This window comes from Megascapheus bottae, chromosome 3, assembly GCF_031878675.1.
Source record: "Megascapheus bottae isolate mThoBot1 chromosome 3, mThoBot2.hap1, whole genome shotgun sequence".
NCBI classification, from domain to species: Eukaryota; Metazoa; Chordata; class Mammalia; order Rodentia; family Geomyidae; genus Megascapheus; species Megascapheus bottae.
The window spans coordinates 2,325,526-2,348,610 of record NC_143511.1 but is presented as its reverse complement, the minus strand read 5'-3'; the positions used below and the strand labels follow the sequence as shown (position 1 = coordinate 2,348,610).

Below are 23,085 nucleotides of genomic sequence, written 5' to 3'. Positions count from 1 at the left end.
GACTTTCTCAAGACTAGAGCTCTACCACTTAAGCCTTAGCACTACTTCTGGCTTTTTTTTTTCTATGTATGTGGTACCAAGCACATGCTAGGCAAGTATGCTACCACTAGGCCAAACTCCCAGCTCCTTCTTATATTATTGACTGAAAAAAAATAGCAATGGCTCATAAACATTAAGTCTAAATTATCTGAGAAAGTCTGTATATACCTTCATTTCCCAAAGTTGACTTTTGTGTTGCATCCTCAATATCATTCAACTCAACAAGAGAACAAGTAGAAGCTGGCTTTTTAATCCACTGATGACTTCTACAGCTAAAAAGAGTAACAACAATACAGATCAAAGATAGCTTTTTATGTTTTCTTATATTATTTTAACTTCTATCTCCACAAAGTTAGTAGCAATGTTAAAAATCTATAGGAATGAGAGTAATCATGCTAATATCCTTCAAAATGATGTTTCTCATATTGGATCCAATGAAAAATTTACCATGTTTAGTAGCAAGTCAGGAAATCCAAAACATGCCCTCTGAACGTTAGATTAACTACAAACGCTTTATAAAGCTTTTTCAATTTTCAATGGTAAGGCTGATAATGTTGGTTCAAACATTATTTTCATAATATATTATATGACTATATGTATAAAAACTACATATACATTTTAGTGTATCTCCTGTAACGTATATTTGTTTAATGTATTTTGTTATCACAATTATGATAATGTTTACTAAGTGGGTCTACATGTCACATACCCAATTCTAGATTTTTCGTGGCCATCTGATTCTTCATCATCACTGTTATCAGAAAATTGGCAGTGGAGGACTTCATCTTGTTCTTCTATACAACCCAACAGCATCTGACTTCGTGATTGAAATCCAGCAAATACTTGATCCAGAGAGTACATAGGAGGACTTGAGTAGACCTTGCAAATGATTCCCCCACCCAACAACAAAAGAAATGGGTTTTTTAATGTCTAGTTTGATACTATTATTCAAAATGTTTACTAGACAGATACTTTCAGATATCCAATCACTGACAATATGCTACCTCCACAAAAAGTTTAAAATTAATTTCACAATATTATGATGCCTCATGGACTCATGCTTCTTTCAGAATCGAAACAGCCTTTTCTCTTCTAGAGAGCTCTTCTGACTCCAACAATAGCTTTACCAAAAAGAATAGCCAAAAATAAAACTAAAGAAAACCACGAAAAAATACTTTCAACAACAGCTTTACAGAAAATAATAGCAAAAAATAAAACTAGAGAGAAGCATGAAAATTATCCCAGCTTTTCAATTGAGCAAAGGCCCTCCCTGACAAATATTCCCAGTTCAGAACAAGTGGAGAAATTATGTGGCTGCTGCTGAACATCTAAAACCAGCTCTGATCCAATCCCAAAGGAAGAAGAAATCATTACCACTGCCAGGACCAAACATTCCCAGTTTGAACATCAAAATAAATTTTGTCATACTTGATAAAAACAAGTAGTGGCTAGCTAGAGCTGAATTAATGTTCCAAGTGATATATTTAAGTAATATAATATGATAATACCCTTTTATGGGGCTAGCCAAGGAATCTTTTTTTTTTTTTTTTTTGGCCAGTTCTGGTGCTTGAACTCTGTTCCTAGACTCAGTCCCTGTGCTTCTTTTGCTCAAGGCTAGAGTGCTACCACTTGAGCCACAGTGCTACTTCTGGATTTTTTTTTTTCTGAGTAGTTTATTGAAGAGTCTCACAGACTTTCCTGCTTAGCTGGCTTCAAACTGCAATTCTCAGATCTCAGCCTTCTGAATAGCTAGGATTACAGGCATGAAGCACCAGTGCCTGGCAGGAATCTTCTTTATCATAGCATATTTCTATAGGAAATGCATGTTACATGCTCAAAAATGACCTTGTAAGGCCGGGAGCATGGCCTAGTGGGAGCCTGCTTGTCCAGCATGCACAAAGCCCTTGGTTTAATTCCCTGGAACATATATATATATGACCTTGTAAGCCAGGTGCTGGTGGCTCATGCCTATAACCCTTGTTACTCATGAGGGTTACACATGCGCGCACACACACACACACACACACACACACACACACACACACACACACAAATGATCTTGTAAACAATAACTGGATTGCAAACTGCTTTTCATATTTTTATCTAGGTTCAATTATGACATGTTTCCTTTTTCATCATGTCTTTGTAACCAGCCATTAAGATGACTTCTTAGAAGAAGTAAATAATAGTAACTTACAATGCTCAATTTATCAACCCGTTGATAAATTGTTAAGTTGTTAAAATTGTAATATATAAAATTGTAATATATAATGGAATATGTATCTCATGCACATCAATCCAATGTCATCCAATCAGTTGGCAGTCTATCAGTTTACTTTTACCTATCCCCTTCTAAAAAAGACTACTTGAGATTGAAGATTTTCTTCAATCTGATTTTTGTACCCGCATTTTTGTACCTGTGGGACCAACTACCATATTAACACCAAGATGGAAAGGGGCTAACATTTCCAAGATGACCTCCAAGTTCTGGAGAATAAGGTATGAGTGAGAGTGATCTTTACAAAATAATCAACTCAAGGATTACTCATATGATATGTATAATGTACCTGGCATAGCCATATTTCCCTACAATTGACAGGTTTTATGGCTTCACTTGTCAGGAATCAAGTAGCTGGACACTGGTAGCTCATGCCTGTAATCCTAGCTACTCAGGAGGCTGAGATCTGAGGATCACAGTTCAAAGGCAACCCAGACAGTAAAGTCCATGAGATTCTTTTCTCCAATTAATTTCCAAAAATCTAGAAGTAGAGATATGACTCAGGTGGCAAAGTGCTATCCTTGAGCAAAAAAGTGGTCAGGCCCTGAAATCAAGCCCCAGTCTGATACTTTCTCTCTCTCTCTCTCCCTCCTCCTCCCATCTCTCTCCCTCTCCCCCCATACACACACACACACACACACACACACACAAAGAGCCAAGCTGTCAAAATGTAAAACATCTAAACAATTATTGATAGTTGTTTCGGTCCAATCCCAATGGCTCTTGTGTCACTTAGGTTCCCCAAACCTTCTACTGTGGTGTTGGGTTTTGCATTCTGCAACTCAACTGAGGACAATTCAGCTGACAATTCAGTTGAGGAAATGCCAATTTAAAAAAATTCTATCAATTTTTCCCTTAGAATTACATAGCCACAAGCCTGGAAAGACCTTGTCTGAAAAAGTGATCTAATCCAATCATATCTCAAGTTTGACACTCTTCTACAATACTTTATCATCTAGCCTCTGCTCAAACACATTCATTGTGGTGCCCCAGTATATCCAGAAAGCCCCTGTGTCATCTTTTGTGGTTCTCAATACAAACCTCTTCTTTGCATTTCCTGATACAAACTCTGAACTCTAACTCTGAAGTCTAATTATTTATCTTCAAGTATTTGCCAACAGTCATCATGTGCCCCCTAAATCAGACTAGAGTTATAGCTACTTCAGAGCAACTTGGCTGCTTCCTGAAAGTAACCTAATTTGACTTAAAGTATAATACCCACACTAAAATACCAAACAATAAAATAATCTTCTCTCACTAATGATGCATTTTAGTTGATCAAGGCTAGCACTCTACCATTGAGCCACAGTGCCATTTCTGGCTTTTTCTGTTTATGTGGTACCCAGGGCTTCATGCATTCTAGGCAAGTACTCTACCACTGAGCCATCTTCCCAGTCTGGCTTTCGCATATTTAACCTTGTAGTTTGAGAGTTGTACAGAGTTTAGGTAATTATGGTTGGTACTTCTGTAGCTATGAAGTTGGTATGTTCTGTAGGAATCTAGCAAAAGAATCGGTCAATCACCCACAAAATGTGACTCCCACAGCTCTGCTGCTGCTCATTCTTCACCATGATCAATTACGTAGGCAAGGAAATGATTAAAAAACAAACCCAAACAAACTAATGATTTGTCTGTGAGAAAAAGTAGCCTCTGTGTAAGAGAGAAAAACTCTTAGCAAAAATTACAGTGGCTGTTAACTTACAAGTGTTAAGTTGTTCTGTGCACAAGTTATGCACAAAAATTTGGTCATTTAACAAACATGTAACTCCTTTAGGACAAAGCTAAAATATTTTAAAAACATTTTCACTCTTTTGAGTTTGCAGGTTGTAAGTTTTAAATATAAAATCCTTGGAACTACTTCAGCTAAGCTGAGAGCTGGTGGTGCAGGCCTGCAATCCACTACTCAGGAGGCTCAGATCTGGACTGTTCAAATCCCAGCCCAGGCAGCAAAGTCAATGAGACTCTTTATCTCTTAGCTGCCAGAAAACCAGAAGTGGCACTATGGCTCAAAGTGGCGGAGGGCTAGCCTTGAGCAATATAGCTCAGGGATAATGCCCAGGTCCTGAGGTAAAGCCCCATAACAGGTAAAATAATAATAATAATAATAATAATAATAATAATAATAATGCTTCATGTTGGGGACCGACTGTGGGGTCAGTGACTGTGACTTTGGGGTCACTGACCTTGGACCCGCACAACTGAGTACACAAGGAAGTATGCTCTTATCATGATTTTGGGCTGTGTCAATAGCTTCTCATTTAACCTGTTTGGGACTTGATAGCTTCTCATTCAACCAATTTGAGACTTGATACTGTTTGTAGGAATGTAGCCCCTGGCAGTTCCCTAGTTGAAAGAAGTGTATTTAAGGTCAGAACTTGAAATAAACTGGGCTATAGTCTTGGGTTACAGGCTTCTTAAGCTGTGGCTCCTGATTTGGGCTGTAGCCCTCCCAAACCCCATCTGTTTGTCTCTCTTTTATTTTTTCCTAGTCCCTGCCCCCTATTTCAGGAATCCCAATTTGCGAACCCTGGTTCGCTGCTGGCTGGCCCCGGCAGCTTCAGTTAGTTTTCTTACTATATAATTATGTCAAGTATAGAAACTAATACATTTTGACTACTGCTTTTTTCATAATACCATATTTTATCAAACTTAATAAAATATACTTTCATACCACCAATAGAGGAAAGAAGCCATCAAACTATGACTTGCTACTAACTCTAAAATGTATCCTACCATGAAAGATGTCAATCTTAAAATCAACAAAATTACCTATTCTGTAAGTATCTATGGATATCTAGATATTTATTATAGATTTTCATCATTGTTAAATCCAAACTGTGACCATAAACCACTTTATAATCTTTTCCTCTTAAATGCCCTTTTTAATATGGATATTGGATATTAGTTTTAATAATATCACAGTTACATTAAGAAAGTAAAATTCTTTAATATTTAAATTTGTCAAGATTTGATTTTGGTTTGATAACCCTTAGGTTTGATTCCCAGCACTGCATTCTCTCTCTCTCTCTCTCTCTCTCTCTCTCTCTCTCTCTCTCTCTCTCTCTCTCTCTCACTCACACACACACACACATGCACTCCAAATTATGATCATAAGATATAACTTAGTAGAGTTCAAAGAGTAGAGTACTTGCCTAGCAAACATAAGGCCCTTAAATCCCAGTACCACATAATAATAAAATTCTTTGTATAACTGATTTAAAACTTATCATTTCCCACATTTCCTCTGAAAGTATTTTAAGTTGAAAAAAAAATGTTTTCTTGCCAGATTATTTATGCTTCAAGAAGACAACAGAGTTAAAATGTAGGTAGAAAATACTACAGGTGGAAAGTATTAGACTTCTTCCAAAAAGGGAGAAATCCATGAGAAAATGAGACAATACTTCAGATGTCTCTTTTGGCTTAGTCACCTTTTATATTCAATGTGAAACTTTCCCCTTACTTTTAAAACAATGGAACAACAAAGAGGACTTGAAGAGAACCAGCCCTATCTCTGCAGTATCTTCCAGTCAAGCCTGCTTTTTCAGAGGTGCTGTGGTGATGAGCCAAGCGAGAGGGATGACCAGGGTTTCTGGACAAACAGTAGGAACAGGAGAGCCTCCAAAATTGTGAACTTAGCACTTTTGTATCTCCTTCCTTTCCTTCTTTCAGTGGCTTGGGGGGCTCTTTTAGGGACAGAAGGAAAACTTTAAAAACAGAACAAAACTAACCATTTGCAAATTTGAAACAGTAACTGTGGAAATCTTTATTCCAGTTACAGTCTATGTCAAAGTCATCAAATAATTAAAGATGAAAAGGACTTAACCCTGAGCTCTCTCTCTCCAAAGAGAGATGAGGCATAAATCACAACCAAGAGAGAGTTAAGTAGATAACTCTGTTTATATAGCAAAAAATATACTTTAAATGCTATTTTTAAGAAATAAAAGAATGAATTGGATAGGGAATGGGGGAAAACAAGATGAGGGGTGGGGGGGGAGGGAAATGGGGACCAAGACATGTGAAAGGGTATCAATGTATGGGAATTAATACACCATCTATCTGGCAAATATCATGTAACCCTTCTATTAATTACAATAAAAAATATATGAAAAAAAAACAACTCCAGAACAAAGCAGTACTTAACATACATACACACAAAAAAAGAAATAAGAGTGGATAATTCATTGCAGCACTATTCACCATAGCAAAGATACGGAACCAACCTAGATGTCCCTCAGTTGATGAGTGGATCAACAAGTTGTGGTATTTGTACAGAATGGAATTCTATGCTGCTATCAGAAAGAATGACATCGCCCCATTTGTTAGGAAATGGAAAGACTTAGAAAAAATCATATTAAGTGAAGTAAGCCAGACTCAAAGGAACTTAGGCTCAATGGTTTCCCTCATTCGTCATAATCAATAGAAACCTTGGGCTCTACTAGCAGAGATCTGCAATAGAGCAAAATCTGGATACATAAGGCCATATAATGTGAAGCTAATTGAAAGGACCTCCAGGATATTGAAACAAAAGCCATATAATGAATGATTGTTGTCCTTAATGTACTATGTTGTCTCTCATCTCCTTTGCTGTCCCTTGGTTATCTCATATTGGTATAGTATCTCACTTTGTTATCTGATATATTGAATTTATTTGTATTTGGATATTTGAAGTTTGATAGGGAAGGGGGGAAAACCAAGACGGGTGGGGGTGTGGGGGGGGAGGGAAATGGGTACCAAGACACATGTGAAAGGGTATCAATGTATGTGAATTAATGCACCTTCTATCTGGCAAATATCATGTAACCCTTTTACTAATTACAATAAAAAAATAGAGGAAAAAAAAAATTTTAAGAGGACTTGCCTACAGTGAATTTAAAAAAAAAAAAAAAGAGTGGATAAGGGCCAGGAGTTTGGCCTAGTGGTTAAAGTGCTTGCCTAGCATGCATGAAGACCCGGGTTCGATTCCTCGGTACCACATACATAAATAAAAGCCAGAAGTGGTGCTGAGGCTCAAGTGGTAGAGCTCTAGCTTTGAGAAATTCCAAGGACAGTGCTCAGGCCCTAAGCTCAAGCCCAGGACTGGCAAAAAAAAAAAAAAGAGTGGATAAAAATGGAACCTTTCACATCACTAGCAATAGTTTAAAAATTAAAGTACAGATGAAAAGTTATTAAATAAAATAATAAGATATGAAATTTGAATCCTACAATTTATCTTTTTATTCATTTATGTTTAAATGTAAGCACCTGAAAGTAATATAAGTGGGAATGAGTATGGAGCTAATGGTAAAGCATTTGCCTATCACTGTATAAGGCCCTAGGTTTGCTATCCAGCAAAATCAATACCCTTTCAAAAAATAGAAAGGAGAAGAAAAGAAAGAAGAGATAAGCATACAGTCAAAGATAGCATTTGTTTCATTCACTGAACATCTGGCATGGGACAAAGTCGAGGTACCCATGACACGTGATGAGGATGCACTGTCAGTCGCTGTGCTGGGCACTGAGTCAGTTCTCCTGCAAATTCTCTGTATACCCTCACCACATGGTTGCCCATTCTAACAGTAAGGAGGTTGAGGCTCACTCCAGTTTAGTAAGGTATTTGTGGCCATACATCAGAGTTCATATCCCTGTCTTCCCAATACAAAGTCTATCCTCTCTCTGTATGTAACTTACTTCTTAGATTTTCATCCCCATAGCTGTAATTTAATACATAGATCTCACTTAAACAAATTATTTATTTTCATAAAATAAGTAGATAGCAACAAAACTCCATGAGTCTTCTAATTGGTTTTCACTGTAGATTCCTGATAAATTATTCAAGAAAAATCTGTGTGTGCATTATAACCATCTATAAACATTTGTAAATATGAAAGTGAAAACTGAAAATTTAAACCTCACTCATGTTATCTCTATTCCCTCTTGACTACATCAGCTTGATAAGAATGAATGACACATATGTGTAATTTTTTTGTGTGTGCTGGTTCTGGGGCTCGGTGCTATCCCTGAACTGTTTTGCTCAAGGCTAATACTCTACCACTTGAGACACAGCTACACTTCCAGCTTTTTGCTAATTAATTAGAGATAAGGGTCTCATAGACTTTCCTGCCCAGACTGACTTTGAACCATGAGCTTCATATTTCAGCTTCCTAAATGTATTTTTTTGTTGGTGTTCATGGGGCTTGAACTCTGGGCCTGAGTGCTATTCTTGAGCTCTTCAGCTCAAAGCTAGTGCTCTACCACTCTGAGCCACAGTGCCACTTCCAGTTTTCTGGTGGTTAATTGGAGAGTAAGTCTTATAGACTTTCATGCCCAGGCTGGCTTTGAACTGTGATCCTCAAATCTCAGCCTCCTGAGTAGCTAGAATTACAGGTGTGAGCCGCCAGCACCCAGTCTAAGTATAATTTTTTTAAGCAAATGAAATACCCTTCACTCTATCTCACCTTGTTGAAGAAAAAACAGTTCATAAAGCTATCAGTCATGTCTGAAAATGTAGCTTTTTCTCCTTGATGAAATGTAGACATGACTTTTATACAATCATTTCCTCCAAATATACTATGTGTCCTCATTTATTTTTTTATTGAAAGAACAACACATAAAGTATATAGTCCAAAAAACATAAACCCAAACAGAAAAAAAGCTGCTGAAATGTTACAAATACACAGTGACAGCATGTCACACTATCATTTTTTATATAAGTTTATGTTAAATCTATGTACTAGCTATATTTTAAATCTCCAAGTAAGAAGAAGGCTTATGTTTGGACTTTACCTTTCTGGAGTCTCGTCTTGATGGGATATAAATATAATGCCCCAAATGAGCATCAAAGGGTACAGTATATGGTCTCTTTTCAGGAATTCTAGGATCAGGCCCATCTCCACAATTTTCCTTAGTTGAACAAGTTATGGAAAGGTTATGTTTTGTTAATTCTTCATTCAGTTGATCCACAAGAAGTTGCTGTTCTATTATTTTTTCATTCTTTGTAGAAGAAAAATAAAAATTTGAAAAACCGAGAACTTTAGTGCATGTATTTGTTATAATTAAAAATGAATTTACAGTTACAAAAAATCACAATTATCTTAATAACAGTCAAATCATGTTCCAAAGATTAGCTTACTGATGTTTACAACTACTTGTTTTGAAAGACAAAGACCTCTCCCTCTCTCTCCTCTTTTTCTCCTCCCCCCTCCCTCCCTCCCTCCCTCCCTTCCTCCCCACCCTCCTCTCTCTCTCTCTCTCTCTCTCTCTCTCTCTCTCTCTCTCTCTCTCTCTCTCTCTCTCTCTCTCTCTCTCTCTCTCTCTCTCTCTCTCTCTCTCTCTCTCTCGGTTGTTATTGGTTGTGGGGCTTGAACTCTGGGCCTGGGCACTATTCCTCAGCCCTTTAGATCAAGGCTAGTGATCTAGCACTTTGAGCCACAGTGCCACTTCCAGATTTCTAGTGGTTAACTGTACATACTAGACAAGTGCTCTAAAATTGAGCTACATCCCTAATTTGGTAAAGACTTTTTCAATATTAAGTAAAAACTCGTATTCAAAGAAGACAAACTATTCAAATAACCAATCTAGTGTGACTAGTTTTGTCATGATTAGAACAATGTACTTAATTATCATTATACTGAATCCTATTATATTGAAATCTAAGAAGTAACAGATAGCAGAAGTTGTAGCAAAGGAGACAGAAACTGGTATGAAATGCAGGAGGTAAAAAGCCTTTTATTCAGAGGCTGGGAGTTTGGCCTAGTGGTAGAGTGCTTGCCTAGCATGCGCGAAGACCCAGGTTTGATTCCTCAGTACCACATACAGAGAAAAAAAGCTGGAAGTGGTGCTGAGGCTCAAGTGGTAGAGCTCCAGCCTTGAGAAAGCCCAAGGATAGTGCTCAGGCTCTGAGTTCAAGGCCCAGGACTGGCAAAAAATGAAATTAAAAATTCTTAAAAAGCCTGTATTCAGTGAAAACTGAAGCCCAAAGCAGGAGACAGGAGATAGTCCTAGGAGAAAGAGAACTAAAAAGTCAATAGGAAGCAAATTGTTTATCATGAGTATGTATGTGTATATGTATATGTACTTTATGTATCCCATAAAAAAATTTATATATCCAATGCAGAAAGTTCTGGCTGCAATCTGTTTTTTGTTTGGTTGGTTTTTGCCTGGCTTGAAGTCAGGGCCTGAGCACTGTCCTTGGGCTTTTTCAAGGCTAAAACTCTAGCTCTAGAGCTACCACTTAAGCCTCAGCACACTTTCAGTTTTTTCTATGTATGTGGTACCAAGGAATTGAACCTGGATCTTCATGCATGCCAGGTAAGCACTCTACCACTAGGCCAAACTCACATATGCTACAATGTTCAAATAGGGGGAAAATCCCTAAAATTTCACAGAACAATAAAAATGCTGTCTTAAACTGGGTGCTGGTGGCTCTCATATATAATTCGGGCTACTCAGGAGCTACATCCACATGACAGATACTAATAAAATTTATAAGACACTGGGCTGGGAGTTTGGCCTAGTGGTAGAGTGCTTGCCTAGCATGCACGAAGACCCGGGTTCAATTCCTTGGTACCCCATACTTAGAAAAAGCCAGAAATGGTGCTGAAGCTCAAGTGGTAGAGCTCTAGCCTCGAGAAAAATCCAAGGACAGTGCTCAGGCCCTGAGCTCAAGCCCAGGACTGGCAAAAAAAAAAAAAAAAAATTATAAGACACTAGTAAAACTGCTCAAAGAAAAGAAAATGTAGAAAAGTACAAAAGGTACAAATAACTGGAAATGAAAAAAGGCATATAAATCAGGTGAGATTTTACATACCTGTGATCCCATCACTTGGGAAGTTAATTATGAGTTTAAAGCCACCTGTGCTATAATGCAAGTACCTTACCAAACCCTATCTCAAAACCAACCAACCAAACAACATAACCATAGTTTGGAGAGTCTTGCCTAGCAGGTAAAAGGTGCTGGGTTGGATATCCAGCATGGAGGGGAAAAAAAAGTCAAGGGTAAGAGCAGGATGTGATTGAACATCTAGAGATATTATAATCAAGGGATTATCATAAATAAATTTGAAAGTAAGCTGGGTGAAGTGGCTCACACTTATAATCCTAGCTACTTAGGAAGCTGAGATGTGAGGATCACGGTTCAGAGCCAGCCCAGGCACTAACGTCTGTGAGACTCATCTCCAATTAACCACCAGAAAACTGGAAGTGGTGCTGTGGCGCAAGGGGTAGGGTGATAGCTTTAAGCTGAAAAGCTCAGGGACAATGCTCAGGCCGAGTTCAAGTCCCACAACCAACAACAACAACAAACAATTTTTAAACTATATGAGCTGGGCTCAGGGGCTCACCAACTGTAATCCTAGCTACTCAAAAGCTAAAGATCATGGTTCATAGCCAACCCAGGCAGAAAAGTTTGTGAGACTTTTATCAACAATTAACACTAAACTGGAAGTGGAGCTGTGGCTCAGGGGGTATAGCACTATGCTTTAGCACAAAAACTCAGGGACAATGTCTAGGCTCTGAGTTCAAATTCAGAACTGAAGCATGAACACATACACAGACACACAAACACATACACACACACACACACATAAAAAAATTATCATAAAATGGTGGTAATCAAAGGAGCATGGTAACTGGAATACAGAAACAGACCAAAGGCATAGAGGAGAAAGCCCAAACATAAAATCAGGAGGGAGCTATTTTTTCTTTTGCCAGTACTGGGGTTTAAAATTAGGACCTTAAAGTTCATTAAGTTTCTTGCTCTACCACCTGAATCATGACCATAGAGCAGCTTTTTTTTTTTTTTTTCCCCCAGTCCTGGGCTTGAGCTCAGGGCCTGAGCACTGTCCTTGGACTTTCTCAAGGCTAGAGCTCTACCACTTGAGCTTTAGCACCACTTCTGGCTTTTTTCTATGTAGATGGTACCGAGGAATCGAACCCAGGCCTCCGTGCATGCTAGGCAAGCACTCTACCACTAGGCCAAACTCCCAGCCCCACAGAGCAGCTTTTTGATGGTTAATTATAGAAATACAAATCTTTTAGACTTTTCTGCCCTGGCTGGCTTCAATCCTTGATCTACCAGATCTTAGTCCCTGAGTAGCTTGGATTATAAGTGTGATATATGCTGCTGTGTACTAACTTCACAAACAACTGAAGGGATAAGAATGAAGAAAATATAAACATATACTGTATAAATTAAATTTCTAGGAATTATCTTCATTTTTGAAACAGAAGTTAGACTAAAAATAAAACTTTTCTCAAATAATTTAGCTTTAGGGGATGGATAGGATTGAGGGAGAGGAAAGAACCATGGAAAGGGTGACATTTATCAAGGTGTATTATATTCATAAATTGATATGTTGAATTTTGAAACCCCTTTGTACAATTACTTAAAGATAAATATAAAAATTAAGTTAAAAATACTGTTTTATTTCAGTATTATATCTACAGAACTAGATACATTAAGAAACCCTACCTGTAATCTATTCACTTTCTGTGCTTCTTTCAAAGATACAATATATCCTTTGTTTTCCAGTATCAACTCTTGAACTTGTTTCTTTAATTCCTTTACCTCCATTTCCTTCTGATTAAATATTGTGTCAGCAGCAGCCAGAGCACACTGCATAGAAAAGAAGGAAAACATGACATTCACCAGGGACAATACTCAAGAGAACCTTATGATATCATGAAACTATTAGCATCATAGGTAGACAACAAACATATTTTCTTTCCTTTTCCCCTTTCAACTTTTTTCCTGGTTTCTTTATAAATAAAACCCCCAACAGGTGAGGAACCTAGTATTGCTATACCCTTGCAATTCATTACCAGAAAGACAAGGCTTTCTTGACTTTCATATGAAAACTAGATAGGCATTTATTTCTTTATTTGAAAAAGGGAAGGTAAGGGAAAACCAAGATGAGTGGAAAGGGGTAAGGGGAGGGGAAGTGGGAGAAAAAAGCATGTTAAGGGGTAACAAAGTTCAAGAAGTAATGTACCCACTACCTGATGAATGTAACTGTAACCTCTCTAGTGGTACCCCAATAATAAAAGATAAAAATAAATAAAACTAGTTATCAGGATTTTACAGTATATCCGGTAAGATTTTTAACAAGTCTGCTAGAAACGCTATGAGATTCTCATGTGTGTTTTTAAAGTTCAGGTATTTCCAAACTGTAAAACTAAGAACAGGACCGGGAATTTGGCCTAGTGGTAGAGTGCTTGCCTAGCATACATGAAAACTCAGGTTCGATTCCTCATACCACATACATAAAAAAAAGCTGAAAGTGGTGCTGTGGCTCAAGTGGTAGAGCTCTAGCCTTGAGAAAGCCCAAGGACAGTGCTCAGGCCCTGAATTGAAGCACCTAGACTGGCAAAAACAAACAAAGAGTTATGGAAACAAGAGGTCTTTTTAAAATTTTTTCAATGTACTGTGTGAAGTTTTTTCCCCTTTGGTTTATCTCTGTTGTCACTCTTTTTGATTTTGGTACTCTTTGTCTATATATACATTTATTTGATTTGCGGAAGGGAAGGAAAGGGGAATAATAAAACGGTGGGAAAAATGACAAAGGGTGAACCAATGCAACAGTGATAATCACAAGATACTATGTTGGAAATGAACTTTGTAATTTGGCAGGGAGGAAAGTTGGGGGGAAGGAAAATGGGAGAAAATGAGGGAAGGGTAACAATGGTTAACAAGAAATGTACTCATTACCTTACTTATGTAACTGTAACCTCTCTGAATATCACTTTTACAATAAAATTAAATTAAATTTTAAAAAGTTACAAAACACTACAATACAAGCATTTAAATGAAGTATATTTGAGGATTTTTATATGCTTTCACAATGAAGAGATGTATTTTGAAGAAAGAAAATGCAGTTATCTGATTTTATTAATTTCTTTCTTTTTTTTTTTTGCCAGTCCTGGGCTTGAGCTCTTCATACCAAGGCTAGCACTCTACCACTTGAGCCATAATGCCACTTCTGGTTTTCTGGAGGTTAATTGGAGATAAGAGTCTCATGGAGCTGGGTGAGGTGGCTCATGCCTGTAATCCTAGCTACTCAGGAGGCTCAGATCTGAGGATCGTGGTTCAAAACCAGCCCAGGCACTAAAGCCCATGAAACTCTTATCTCCAGTTAACTACTAGAAAATTGGAAGTGGCGCTGTGGCTCAAGGGGTAGGGTGATCCCAGGAGAGCTCAGGGACAGCGCCTAGGCCCAGAGTTCAAGCCCCATAACTAATAAAAATAAATAATAGTAATTTTTAAATTGAATAAACATAAAATTATTTGTCAAGTGCCTACTTCATGCCATATAATTTGTAATCTGAAACTCTCCCTAAATTGACATGATTTCTTTCCATAAAAAAAAAAACCTAAGGCTCAATGAGATTTTAATCTCTTCCCAAAATGATACAATATCTAAAATTCAATTCCAGGCCCTAACTGAATCGAACGTTTCTGCTCTTTACTACAAAGCTACAAAGCCAAGAATGAGTGGTTCACTGGCAAAAATATATTTTACTTTACAAATGCAACTTAATCCAAGACATAGCACATGTGTGACTCTTCTGGAAGTAGCATGGTAGTGATCAGACCCTGCACTGAGCCTTGTTTAGTGAGACTTTAGGTTAAGTCCTTCCTTTGCTTGGAGGGTTTTTGTTGTTGTTGTTGTTGTTTTGTTTTTTGTTTTTTGTTTATTTCTGACTGTGGGGCTTGAATTTAGGACCTGAGCCTCTCTGTGATGAAAGCTAGCCCTCTACCACTTGCAGCTTTTTCTGAGTAGTTTATTGGAGAAAAGAGTCTCACAGACATTCCTGCCCAGGCTGCCTTTCAACTGTGACCCTTAGATCTTAGCCCCCTGAGTACCTAGGATATAGGCAGCTTCTCTGAGATTCTTACGATCCTAATGGTCTTTATAATATGGTCCATATTATAAATATAGTTGTATTTTAGTATTATAATATAGTTGTATACCAGGGCCGGGAGTTTGGCCTAGTGGTAGAGTGCTTGCCTAGCATGCACGAAGACCCGGGTTCGATTCCTTGGTACCACATACTTAGAAAAAAAAAAGCCGGAAGTAGTGCTGAGGCTCAAGTGGTAGAGCTCTAGCCTTGAGAAAAATCCAAGGACAGTGCTCAGGCCCTGAGCTTAAGTCCAGTACTGGCAAAAAAAAAAAAAAAAAAAAATATATATATATATATATATATAGTTGTATACCATATTAAAGACCATAAAGAGTAACTACAACAATGAAAATTGTTCCTCATTCAAATGCAATTTTTTAATTTCATAAGTTTAACTTAGCTCCTATTCTGCATAGTTAAATATTCTATAAAGTTTTATAATTTTGGTTTATTTGATTTCTATTTATTTCAATGTTTATTCAATACATTTATCTTCATTGTCTACTCTTGTACTCAAAATACAAAAGGAAACAAAATCATCTGGGTGCTCAAGACTCATGTCTATAATCCTAGGTATTCAGGAGACTGAGATCTGAGGATTGAAGCTCAAAGCCAGCCTACGCAGGCAAGTCCATGAAATATTTTCTCCAACTAACCAGCAAAAAGCCAGAAGTATAGATGTGGCTAAAGTGATAAAGAACCAACCTTGAGTAAAAAAAAGAAGCCAAAGAATAAAGCCCACCAGCCCTGAGTCCAAGCCCTACTACCTGTCTAAATACACACACACACACACACACACACACACACACCCCAATGACAAAGTCCCTTAGAGATATTTATGAGAGATGGTAACTTCAATAAATGCTACTTCCTTTTCAATAATATGGCTAATATTCCACTTGTGAAATGGCCCACAATCTCATCTTGGCCAAAAAGTTTTGGGCCAGGAGTTTGGCCTAGTGGTACAGTGCTTGCCTAGCATGCACGAAGACCTGGGTTCAATTCCTTGGTACCACATACTTAGAAAAAGCCAGAAATGGTGCTAAGGCTCAAGTGGTACAGTTCTAGCCTTGAGAAAAATCCAAGGACAGTCCTCAGGCCCTGAGCTCAAGCCCAGGACTAGAAAAAAAAAGTTTTTAATAAGCTTATTTGCTTGTCTAATAGAAAAGAAGCAGGGCTGAGAAAAACAGTCCCTCACACAAGCTGCCCTCTAGTCATGTTGCCAAGTAATCTCCCTAAGCAACACACTTCACCAAGCTACCTTCACAGGGACCCATGGGATATGTTCTTACCTAGGAAGACTAAAGTTGATACCTCACATGCCTAAGTACAGGGCAGGTAATCAAATAAATAAATAGGAGAGAGGAGACAATAGCTAACAATTATTAAGCCTTATTACATCTGGGCAGTGTGCGTGTGTGTGTGTGTGTGTGTGTGTGTGTGTGTGTGTGTGTCTGTGTGTGTGTCTGTGTGTGTGTCTGTGTGTGTGTGTGTTGGTCCTGGGGCCCGGGTGCTGTCCCTGAAGTTTTCTGCACAGTGCTAGCACTCTAGGAATTGAATCACAGCTCTTCTTCCAGACTTTTGTTGGTTAAGTCTCACAAACTTCCCTGCAAGGCTGGCTTTGACTGAAATCCTCAGCTCTCAGCTTCCTGAGCAGTTAGGATTACAGGTGCAAGCCAACGGTATCCAGGAGACACCCTTCTTAATCACTGTTTTTGTATCTCCCTTTGTAAAAGGAAGGGCCAGACTCAGTGGTTCATGCCTCTAAGTAATCTGAGCCACTCAAGAGACTGATAGCCTGAGGACTGAAATTGGAAGTCATCTTGGGCAGAAAAATACAGCAGACTCTAGCTCTAAAATAACCAGAGTAAAACTAGGCTTGCTGCAAAACTCAGATGCTAACAAATCAGCCCAGAAAGAGCTCCAGACCTGGAGTTCAAATCCCAGGAATACTGCCAAAACAAAAATATGTGGAATAATAAGTGGTTTTTATCATTTGCTATCCAGTAGTACCCAGAGATCATTAGTCCTGCAAGATTCCAGACCCCAATAAATAGGGGAGAGGAGCGTGTCTCTTACTTTGGGCTTGATAATATTCATTAGCAATTTCCAAGTTTTGTAAAATCTTACAATTAAGAAAACTTTGCAGGGCTGGGAATTTGGCCTAGTGGTAAGAGTGCTTGCTTAGCATGCACAAAGACCCGGGTTCAATTCCTCGGTATCACATACATAGAAAAAGCTGGAAGTGGTGCCGTGGCCCAAGTGGCAGAGTGCTAGCCTTGAGAAAAGCCCAATGACAGTGCTCAGGCCCCGAGTTCAAGCTCCATGACTAGCAAAAAAAGAAAGAAAGAAAGAAAGAAAGAAAGAGAGAGAGAGGGAGGAAGGAAGGAAGAAAGGAAGGAAGGAAGAAAGGAAGAAAGAAAGGAAGAAAGAAAGAAAGAAAAAAGAAAACTTTGCTTTTTGCCACTTAGCATTCTCCAGAATAATCTGATCATGTTATTCTTTTCCAGCAAGACTGTTAATATCTTTAGAAAGCATAATCTAGAGCAAATTTAATTTTAGAGTTTCTAACAGAAGGAGAGAGAAAAAATAACACTTTCCTACCCCTTAATAGGAGGCAATATGGGCTTCCAATTTCAGCCACCTAAGAAGCAAGATAAAGGAAAAATGGTTGTTCTTACCAACTCCTGTATTATCCTGAAGTTCAACCTAACAGTTTCTTATAGTAATAAGGAAGGGCTTATTTTGTATAGGAGAGAGGCAAGTCATGGTTACTACCTTTCATAAAAAAGAAAGAAAAAAATAATTTAAAACAAAAAGGTATTACCTTGCCAAATGCCTATGGCTCACACTTGTAATCCTAGCTACTTAGGGGGCTGAGATCTGAGGTTTGAAGCCATCCTGGGAAGGAAAATCCATGAGACTCTCATCTCCAACGAACCACCAAAAAGCTGGAAGTTGCGCTGTGACTGAAGTGGTCGAGTGCTAGCCTTGAGCAAAAGAAGTTTAGGGACAGCATCCATGTCCTGAGTTCAAGCCTCAAGATGGACATAAAAAAATTCAACTCTGGAGTCTGTATGTGGGAAAAGCTGTATGTGGGAAATGCACTTAAGCACTTGTACAGCTGAATTATAATCAGCATTAGCAACTTCAAAATGACAAACTGGGGCTCACTTTGGCAATACATACACTAAACGTGGAAGTATGCAGAGATTACCATGGTCCCTGAACAAGGATTACATGCAAATTTGTGAAGTGTTCCATATTTAAAAATAAATGACAAACTAGGCATAGATGTGCATGCATAAAATTGCAGTACTCAGGAGACTGAGGTAACAAGATGGTGAAATAGAGGCCACCCTGGGCTATGTAACAAGAATAACAAACTAAGTTTAGAGGAATAATAAACCATGGCTATTCAGACTTGAGTATGTGCAGACATTTTCTCAAAAATGAGAACTTATGGGGCAGGGAGTTTGGCCTAGTGGTAGAGTGCTAGCCTAGCATGCATGAAGACCCAGGTTCAATTCCTTGGTACCACATATGTAGAAAAAAAAAAAACCAGAAGTGGTGCTGAGGCTCAAGTGGTAGAACTCTAGCCTTGAGAAAGTCCAAGGACAGTGCTCACACCCTGAGCTCAAGCCCAGGACTGGCAAAAAAAAAAAAATGAGGACTTACATTTTAAGGAAAACTTGATGTTGCTAGAAATGATAATGCTTGAATTTTACACAAAAAAATCAGAAAACATTTCTGCCACTTACAAACTTGATAGCTTCCAATAAATACATAGGATTTGAGCTGTGAGCTCACTGGTGATGCTAATAAATGTAATAACCAGACATGGTATCTAATATATGTACTCCCAACTATTTGGGGAATGGATGCAGAAGGATTGAGTTTAAGGCCAGCCCTGAGAAAAGCTAGTGAGACTAGTCCCTCAGGACAAAATGCAAACAAAAGAGCATAATTCAAATGGTTAGGCACAGGCCTACCATGCACAAGACCCTGGGTTCAACTCTAGTTACATACACAAAAATTACAAAAGTAATAATCTTGGTATTATTAGGTTTATAATAATGTGTTTTAACACTTGGAATAATTGCTTGCCCTACAATTTATTTTCTAAATGATCTTTTATTCTCAAAATGTGGAGACAGCAAATCTTGATATTAAAAAACAAAATTTCAGCCAAGAACTGGTGGCTTACCTGTGTAATCCTAGCTTACACAAGAGGCTGAGATAAAAGAATTGAGGTCTGAAGCCACACCTGGCAGAAAAATACTCGAGACTATCCCCAATTTTGTAGCATAGCTCAAATGGTACAGTGCTAGTTGTTAGATAAAAAGCCAAGCAATAATTTGAAGCTATGAATTCATGCCCTGGTACAGGTACAAAACAAAAACTATTTCAAAGCACATACTACAAGTAAACACAGGAAATTTCTACTTATTAAGTTCTGTATAGCAATGAAAAAAGAATCTCTTAAGCTAAGTACCAGTAGCACTAGTGGCTAACACTTACAATCCTCGCTATTAACAAGCCTGAGATCTGAGGATTGCTAGCCAGGGAAGACAAATCCAAGACATTGTTATTTACCACTAACCAGCAAAAAGTTTAAAAAGGCATGGCTCAAGTGGTAGAGCATCCATCTTGAACAGAAAAGACCAAGCAATCATTTAAGGCCCTGAGTTCTAGCAACAGTACTAGCATGTGCAGGTGCGTGAGTGCATTCTCCTCTCTCTCTCTCCCTCTTTCTCTCTCTCTCTCTCTCTCTCTCTCTCTCTCTCTCTCTCTCTCTCTCTCTCTCTCTCTCTCTCTCTTCTCCCCCCCCCTGCTCCTAGGCCAGCATGGTAGTGCATGCTTGTCATCCAGCTGCTCAGAAGGTAGAGGATTCTGGAGCTGGAGGCTACCCTGGGACAAGTTAACAGGGTACTATCTCAAAAAATAAAACAATGGGCTGGGAGTGTGGACTAGTGGTAGAATGGTTGCCTAGCATGCATGAAGCCCTGGATTCAATTCCCCAGTACTAGACAGACATAAAAGGCCAGAAGTGGTGCTGTGACTCAAGGATAGAGGGCTGGCCTTGAGAAAGCCCAAGGGTAGAATGTTGGCCCTGAGTTCAAGCCCCAGGACTGGCAAAAATTAGTTAATTAAAATAAATCAACAAATAAAAAAGGCTGCTCAAGTAATAGAATATTTTCCTTGAACCTTGAAAAAAATTAAAGAAAAATTTCTAGTTATCTGGAAAAGTTATTAAATACTACAAACACAAGTGTAATAAGGCTGAATTTTTTACCCTAACTTCAACAACATATGCTAAAAAAACTGCTAAAAGCAAATATGAAATCCAATTCCCTTTTATTAAGATAAAGGCTAGGGGTCCAGAGCACAGTCTTATGGTAGTGTGTATGCCTGGCATACACGAGACCTGGGTTCCATTCCTCAGTACCACATTCAGAGAAAAAGCCAGAAGTGGTACTATGGCTCAAGTGGTAGAGCATTAGCTTAAGAATTCTCATGGATAATGTCCAAGCCCTAAATTCAATCCTCAGGACTGGCCATTAAAAAAAAGAAAGAAAAAGGTTAAAGAAACTGCCTTTTGGTCAGTTGTGGGGTTTGAAATCTGGGCTTGGATGTTGTCCCTGATCTCTTCAGCTCAAGACTAGCACTCTACTCCTGGAGCCACAGCACCACTTCCAGTTTTCTGATGGTTAATTGGAGATAAAAGTCTTATGGACTTTCTTGAACCATGATCCTCAGATTTTAGCCTCCTGAGTAGCTAGGATTACAGGTGTGAGCCACCTGCATCTGCTTTCTATTCATTTTTTGAAAATGTTTGCAAAGTGCTACCATAGAGAATAATATATAAATGGCTTCTTTCTAATATATACAAGAATGTATAGAGAACCCATTTTGCACCAGAAAGTGGTGCTTTCCTATATTATGAAACAGATGACACCTTAGAAATTGAGAACCAGGTTACTTAAGGAAAGATTCTTATGATAAATGCCACAAAAGGAGAATCAGATGTGTCTTGTTCCACACTATCTCCCTGTGACACAGAATATTCATGCCATAAATGTTTTTTCAAATGGTAAATGGGGCAATTTATTTTGAACTCAAAAAATACATAGCATTATGCATACATATCCATTCCTACATCGCTTAAATAGTGTCAAATGCATTAATTTCAATGTTTATTAAATCTATACTCAAGGAATGAAATATTTTCTAAAGAACTATAGACCCAGAGAAAGAACTTAATAAAGTAAAACTTGGTTGGTTCTGAAAACATCTTTTACCCTCTAAGTTGATAGCAAAATATCACACATGATCTATTGAATACATAGAACATATGGAACTATATTTTAACCATGAAAAGGAGAAGGGAAACCAATCAAGTCAAAAATCATGAAGAAGAAACAACAGAGAGTAGAAAGAGAGGAAGCCAAAAGGTAAATGGAATTCTTCTTAAAAGCATCATTAACTGCAGTCGTTTAAAATTGGTTTGCTCAAATGCATGTAGTTCATACACAAGTTATCATGAAAGTAATGTCTTAGTACCTGGTATTTCTTAAGCTCTCTTCTCAGCTGGAGAACTGAAACATGCTGTGGTCCTTCTTCCAGGTCTCCAGTGCTCTGGCTTCCTTGGAATGAAGGGAGGAAGGCCTTTCTGACCTCTTGGGTCATGTTAAACCACTCCTGAATTTGATCTTGCTGCTTCTGGTTTAATCTAACAGCACCTTTCAGGTCCACCAGGAAGGTAAAAGCTTCCTCTATACAATTTTGGTAGCCCTGACATTCCCCTTGTAACTGAGCTACTTGTTCCTCTAGAAAATGGATCCTGTTTTTATCAGGAGTGCTCTCTCCAAGGACCTGGCTAGTTCGGCTGACACTAGCCTGCTGGCTTTGCAAAGCTTCTCTCAGCAACTTAATTTCAAATTCCATTTCATCCATACGATCTGACTTGGGGCTAACGTTTAAAGTGGGTTTGTTTCTAATGTTGCGAGCTCTGTTGGCATATTTGAGAGAATTTAAAGACTCATCAAAGTCTGAGGAGGACGGGCTGACACAGGTGATCATGACAGTCTTGGCACTGCCTCCCAGGGAGTCTTTCAGAAGCCGAGTAATTTTAGCGTCCCTGTATGGAACATGTGAGCTCTTCCTGCGTGGGTCCCCAAGAGCACTTATTACGTTTCCCAAGGCTAGCAATCCGCTGTTGATTTGAATGGATTCTTTGAACCGTTCACCAGTGTTCCCTGTTTTGGTTACTCGTTCTGATCCAGCCAAATCTACAAAGTGGAACTTGGAGATGATATGCCGATGGGAGTACCATGATCCATCATCAGATGCCTCTGCATTTTTCTCAACTTGACAAATGCTGATGGTAAAAATTGCATGTGACCTGCTGGAATGCTCATTCATGTGCGTGGTTCCCGTATGTCTAGCAGCATTCCCGACCTCTAGGAGACTCATCACTTCATCCACACTCTCTACATGGCATTCCTTGACCCCAACGATCACTGGATATAGCAACAACAAAATTTAAAAGCAAGTTTCTAACAAGACCCAGTACAGTTATACAGATAACAGTTACCATTTGCCAAACAGCCCTATCAAGACAGCCACTTTGAAAACTATAGCACTGCAAATAATAACGTCATGTATCTCATTTAAATAATTTAAGAATAATTTCCCAATGGAACCATTTGTTTCAACTCTAAAAGGAATCTAATGGATTCCTTCCTTTCCTTTCCTTCTCTCCTTTCTTTTTCTCTGTCTCTGTCTTTGTCTCTGTTTCTGTCTGTCTATCTGTCTGGATCTCTGTCTCTATCTCTCTGTCACACACTCTCTCTCTTTCTTCCTTTTTAAGCCCAACGTCACACTTAAGC

General features: G+C 38.5%; 1 protein-coding gene and 1 non-coding gene across 2 annotated transcripts in view; one reads left to right on the top strand and one right to left on the bottom strand.

Moving 5' to 3' along the window:
• Kif27 (kinesin family member 27) overlaps window positions 1-23,085 on the bottom strand; it is a 115,084-nt gene that overhangs the window by 62,790 nt on the left and 29,209 nt on the right. Inside the window, exons 6-8 of the mRNA XM_090329471.1 lie at window positions 9,080-9,286; window positions 749-918; window positions 208-311 (exon numbers count right to left, since the gene is read on the bottom strand). Of these exons, the coding sequence (XP_090185597.1) occupies window positions 208-311; window positions 749-918; window positions 9,080-9,286 (481 nt within the window). The remainder of the gene's footprint in view (window positions 1-207; window positions 312-748; window positions 919-9,079; window positions 9,287-23,085) is intronic.
• LOC150064782 (U6 spliceosomal RNA) lies at window positions 18,360-18,463 on the top strand. Its single transcript, XR_016535097.1, has one exon. It is a non-coding gene; the product is annotated as a U6 spliceosomal RNA (small nuclear RNA).